Genomic DNA, 5,624 nt, shown 5'->3' on the forward strand with positions numbered 1-5,624 from the left:
GTTTCTCACTGTTTAACTGAGTCTCTTAAGGAATGGCAGCAGTGCAAATGGGGATTTAAAACCTCTCTTTGCTTAGGTAACACTGGACGTTTCAAAAAAAAGCTGCCTTCCCCCAGTTAGGGCTTAGATCTGCATGAATAAACCGTTTATTCTGCCAGCAAAAAGCAGCGGTCATGGTGCGATAACAAATCGAACCCCCCACGCTGGGGAGGCGATGGCGCACAGACACGAACATCCCAACTGCGCGATAGGATCATTCCGCAAATGTACCCGGGCGCTGGGTTTGGGTTTTTTTTCCTTACTCTATTTTTTTTCTTCCTTTTTAATAACTCCGGGCACAGGCAGCTGTTAGCATTTTCAAAGCCTGCTCAGAAAGCAGCCAGTTAATTTTAGTTTGCTCGGGCCACCCTGAGCGAGCTGCCTGGTCCCCCGCCCCCCGCCTTCGCGGCTGTGCCGGGCAGCGCGGGAGGTGGGGGCCGCGGGCGGCTCCTCCCGGCCCGGCCCGGCGGGGATGGGAAAAGTTGTTCCCAACTTTTTTTTCCCCTGGCGCGAGCTCCTCCCCCTTCTCTCCCCAGCGCGGCCCCGCCCCCCCGCGCGGATTGGCGGGCGGGCGGCGCGGGCCCCGCCCCCGGCGCGGTTTGTGAATGGGGCCGGCGGCGGGGGCGGGGCCCGCGCGGAGCTGCGCCTTTTTTGTGTGCCGGCGAGGCCGCGGGCCGGGAGCCGCCACAGGAGCGGAGCGAAACGAGCCAAGGCGGGAGGCGCACGACTACCCCGGACGCACAGCCCGCAGCGGTGTCCGTCGGGAGCGGAGCCCAGCCGAGCCGCGGGGAGGATCGCGCAGTAATTGGATTTTGAAAGTTATTTAAGCCCCGAAGTAAAATACACGGCTCAGCCGGGCGCGGTAATAATCCATTTAGCCGTAACCTAAATCCCCGGGGCCGTGCAGTCGTGCAAGGAGCAGCGCCTCCGCCTCGCCGCCGCTGCAGGACCCTGCACGGAGCTAGCCAGAGCCATCCCCGGGTTACGCGCCCGTCTTCTGTTTCGCTGCCGCCGCGGCCGCCTTCTCCGGGGAGACCAGCTCCGGAAACTTTCGCCGAGAGAAGCGCCGCCACCGCTCTGTGAGCACCGCCGCCGGAGCCGAGGAAGAAAGTCGTGGAGGTCCGGCGCGGAGCCGCGTTCCTCCCGTCGCCGCGTTCCTGCCCCACCGAAGGGGCCCCGCCGCCGCCCTCTGGTCGCTGATGCCCCTGGGGCGTCGCGCCGGCCGGCTCTGAAAGACTCTCCGAGGCTCCCCGGGCCCCCGGCCGCCCCGGCGATGCGGGCTGGAGGAGAATACGGCGGAGCGGCCGCCGCCGGCCGCCCCTTGCTGGGGCTGGCTGCGCTGCTGGCCGCCCTGCTGGGGACCCCCGCGGGCTCCACGGCACAGCAGTACAACGGCGAGAAGGGCATCTCCGTGCCGGACCACGGTTTCTGCCAGCCCATCTCCATCCCGCTCTGCACGGATATCGCCTACAACCAGACCATCCTGCCCAACCTGCTGGGCCACACCAACCAGGAGGACGCAGGGCTGGAGGTGCACCAGTTCTACCCGCTGGTCAAGGTGCAGTGCTCGCCCGAGCTGAAGTTCTTTCTCTGCTCCATGTACGCGCCGGTGTGCACAGTGCTGGAGCAGGCCATCCCACCCTGCCGCTCCCTCTGCGAGCGGGCCCGTCAGGGCTGCGAGGCCCTCATGAACAAATTCGGCTTCCAGTGGCCAGAGCGGCTCCGCTGCGAGAACTTCCCCGTTCACGGTGCGGGTGAGATCTGCGTGGGGCAGAACACGTCGGATGCCCCACCAGGGCCTGGTGGTGCGGCGGGTCGGGGGGTCACTGCCCATCCCACAGCTGGCTACCTCTCTGACTTTCTTACCCCACCACAGCCACCCTCTGGCTTCTCCTTCTCCTGCCCGCGGCAGCTCAAAGTGCCCTCTTACTTGGGCTACCGCTTCCTGGGGGAGCGGGACTGTGGAGCCCCCTGTGAGCCAGGGCGGCCCAATGGGCTCATGTACTTCAAGGAGGCAGAGGTGCGATTTGCCCGGCTGTGGGTGGGCGTGTGGTCCGTGCTTTGCTGTGCCTCCACCCTCTTCACCGTGCTCACCTACCTGGTAGACATGCGTCGTTTCAGCTACCCGGAGAGGCCCATCATCTTCCTCTCAGGCTGTTACTTCATGGTGGCAGTGGCCTACGCAGCAGGCTTCTTGCTGGAGGAGCGGGTGGTGTGTCTAGAGCGCTTCTCTGAGGATGGCTACCGCACCGTGGCCCAAGGCACCAAGAAAGAAGGCTGCACCATCCTCTTCATGATCCTTTACTTCTTTGGCATGGCCAGCTCCATCTGGTGGGTCATCCTGTCCCTCACCTGGTTCCTGGCTGCTGGCATGAAGTGGGGCCATGAGGCCATTGAGGCCAACTCCCAGTATTTTCATCTGGCTGCTTGGGCTGTGCCTGCTGTCAAAACCATCACCATCTTGGCCATGGGGCAGGTGGATGGGGACGTACTCAGTGGTGTGTGTTATGTAGGTATCTACAGCGTGGACTCGCTGAGGGGCTTTGTGCTGGCGCCCTTGTTTGTGTATCTCTTCATTGGCACTTCCTTCTTGCTGGCTGGCTTCGTGTCCTTGTTTCGCATCCGCACCATCATGAAGCATGATGGCACCAAGACGGAGAAATTGGAGAAGCTGATGGTGCGCATTGGTGTCTTCAGTGTCCTCTACACAGTGCCTGCCACCATTGTCCTGGCGTGTTACTTCTACGAGCAGGCCTTCCGTGGCACCTGGGAGAAGACGTGGCTCCTCCAGACCTGCAAAACGTATGCTGTGCCCTGTCCCAGCCACTTTGCCCCTATGAGCCCAGACTTCACTGTCTTCATGATCAAGTACCTCATGACCATGATTGTTGGGATCACAACTGGCTTCTGGATTTGGTCTGGCAAAACCCTTCAGTCCTGGCGACGCTTCTACCACAGACTCAGTACCGGCAGTAAAGGCGAGACGGCAGTATGAGACGCCCCTGTCCCCTCTGGCACACACACACTCACACATGCATACATGCAGAGAAGGCAGAGGAGACAGATACTCAGCATAGGAGTAGGGCAACGGGTCCCTGAAGAGGGAGGAAGGGAGGCTTTTCCAAACTTTTTCTTCCTCGCAAAAAGTTTGAAAAAAAAAATCATTGCATTAAGGATCAGTCAAACTATGTCCAGTGGTGCTTATGACTAGCTCAGTGAGAGAGGACAGAAAAAGAGGCCACTGTTGGGACAGGAGAGTCCTTCACCCAGAAGTCTCCTTACTTCTCTCCAGCTACTCCTGTCGAGGAAAAGAAACTCCAACCCAACTAAAATCATCCTGCCTTGCTTTGGACAAGAGGGAGGGTAAGCCAGATCTGTTGAGCCACCCCTGCCGAGAAGTAGCCAAATGGTCTCTGAATTGCCGGGGCCAAACTGCAGCGTGGGCAGGGTAACTCCTGAGCCCTGAGCTCGCTGCCTGCTCCTTCCAGCTCGGCCGAGCCATCACGTGAGTACTGCACAGCCGGCTACAGCCCGATCGTGCGCTGGGGAGATGCCTCTGTTCTGTCAGCTCACAAGTTCCATTTTACCTCAGTGATACCTGTTGTAATTGTCTTAAAGTAAAAATTTGGCCCTCAATCTGTTGTTCTTGCTGCTGTGGGGAAGGAGGGGGTTGCTATTCCACACCCTGAAAAGAAATGACTTGTTGCTTTTCAGCAGAAGGCTTTTCCCCCTTGCCTTTGTTCTAGGAGACAAAGGAGGAAACAAAAGTGTTTTCTATGTAGAAAGGCATAAGCATGGGATCGGTTTTTATGGGCAAACTAACAAAAAGAAGTCGTTGAGGTTCACCCTTGGATGTGAGGAGCTCGCAGAAATAAACATTCCTTTTATGAAAAAAGGAGGAGGCAGGATGTTTTCCTACCGTTCAGTATGGGTCACTTTTCTAAGCTGAAGGGAATGCAAGATTTAGGAGGGCAAGAAGCGCTTACCCGAGAGCACCTGCCAAAACAAGAGCCATTAAAATATGTAACTTAAAGATAGGATTTTTTTTTCTTCCCATAAACCTGCAGTGAGCTCACTGCAGAAAAAGTCAATACACAGCCGGGTTCTGGGGACAGGAAGAATAATTTTGGCTCACGATGGACCCTTTGCCTGCTCTCCTCAGGTTCCCTGAGCTGCATGGCAATGATTCTTGATGCAGGTAGGGGGGCTGGGGTTAGGGTTTAAAATCAAGCCGTTACTGCAAGTGAGGAGCCTTCTCATTTCGGCTAAAATACAGCTGGTTAAGTTTCCAGTGGTCACGTCTTGGAAGGAGAAGCATTCAAAAATTTTTCGTCAAATGCATCGTTTTCTTTTTGAAATGTGACAGATTTTTCTATTCTGAAAATTTTTATGTTGACTTGTTCATATTTTATTTTTTGCATACTACTTTACCTTTATATTCACTGAAGGGTTGTTTTTATAAGTATGTGTGTGTGTATATTCTTGCCTAAGGACAAAATAGGACATTCTGGATTTTTAGCAAATTTCCACCCTATAGCTGCTCATCATGTTTTTTGGGGGAAAGTGTCTAGATTGAAACTTTAAAAAGAAAAAACCTGTTCAAGGTAAGGGGGCAGACTGCTGCTGTCTGAGGGTGTACCAGTAGTCTGAGAATGAGGAATGGGCCCATCAGCCAAATCCTTCAGTAGATCTGATGTCAGACTTGCAGGGCTTGGTTTTGTCTTTTATAATGTGCACGTGGAAGAAAAAAAAACCAAGCATGTCAGACAAGTGCAGTATGTATATTTTGTAAATCTCATTTTTGTAAGAAAATATGTATTTATGTTTTTACTTGATTTTTTAAGGTCTGTATGAGGCCCTGCTTCACCCCATGTACAGATCACTAAATAAATAATTTTTAATACACGGGCTCTAATGACGTTCTTTCCATCTTTGAATGCTTAGCAGGTTTTAGAAGGGGAGAGCTCTAAAAAGTGGTATCTCCTCCCCCACTTTGTTATGGATAATGCAAGAGACTTTTCAGTGAATGCAGACTGGAACTCAGCTGCGGTTTGAAACTGATCATTCTGATTACCAGGCCCTCACAACAGGAGAGCACATTTTGAGACAGCCGGTTTCAAATGTCTGCCCTCACTTGAGGTACTTGCATCCTAGCCAAGTTTTCTTCCAGTCTCTGCTTCTGCTAAGGGCAAGCTGATAAACCAGTTCCCTTATCTAAAAAATAAGGATAATGCTGTCTTCCCATTCCAAAGAGACTTTAAGATTGAGAACTGGAGGGTGCTACTGTAAATACGATTGCTGTAAATTAAGTCCTCCCTTTGATGGGTGGAGTGTAATAGGGAAACAGTAAGGACTAGGTCCTTTTGAATGGCTTGACCCGGGCAGTATAATGAACTGGTACTTTTTGTCCCATAGCACCTTTGCTCTCTGCAGTTTTGTTCAAGTGAATTTAATTTTAATAGCTAGCCTGAAGCGTACATTGTTTCTTATCACAGTCATCTGAAAGCTTCAGTGGAATGGTCTATTTTATTTCATTTTTTAAACTGAAATGAATATTTAGGTCTCAAGCTTTCCATGACTGTTGC

General features: G+C 53.5%; 1 protein-coding gene across 1 annotated transcript; it reads left to right on the top strand.

Annotated features, from left to right (window-relative positions):
• The first annotated feature begins 722 nt into the window (after positions 1-722).
• On the top strand, positions 723-4,944 carry FZD7 (frizzled class receptor 7). The gene has a single exon (XM_066322603.1). It carries the CDS (start codon positions 1,313-1,315, stop codon positions 3,032-3,034), a length of 1,722 nt encoding a protein of 573 aa, XP_066178700.1. The 5' UTR covers positions 723-1,312; the 3' UTR covers positions 3,035-4,944.
• Positions 4,945-5,624: the final 680 nt, after the last annotated feature.

Source organism: Sylvia atricapilla, chromosome 7, assembly GCF_009819655.1.
Source record: "Sylvia atricapilla isolate bSylAtr1 chromosome 7, bSylAtr1.pri, whole genome shotgun sequence".
NCBI classification, from domain to species: domain Eukaryota; kingdom Metazoa; phylum Chordata; class Aves; order Passeriformes; family Sylviidae; genus Sylvia; species Sylvia atricapilla.

Coding starts and splice junctions, on each gene's coding strand:
- FZD7 (XM_066322603.1), top strand. CDS start 1,313: ATGCGGGCTGGAGGAGAATACGGCGGAGCGGCCGCCGCCGGCCGCCCC.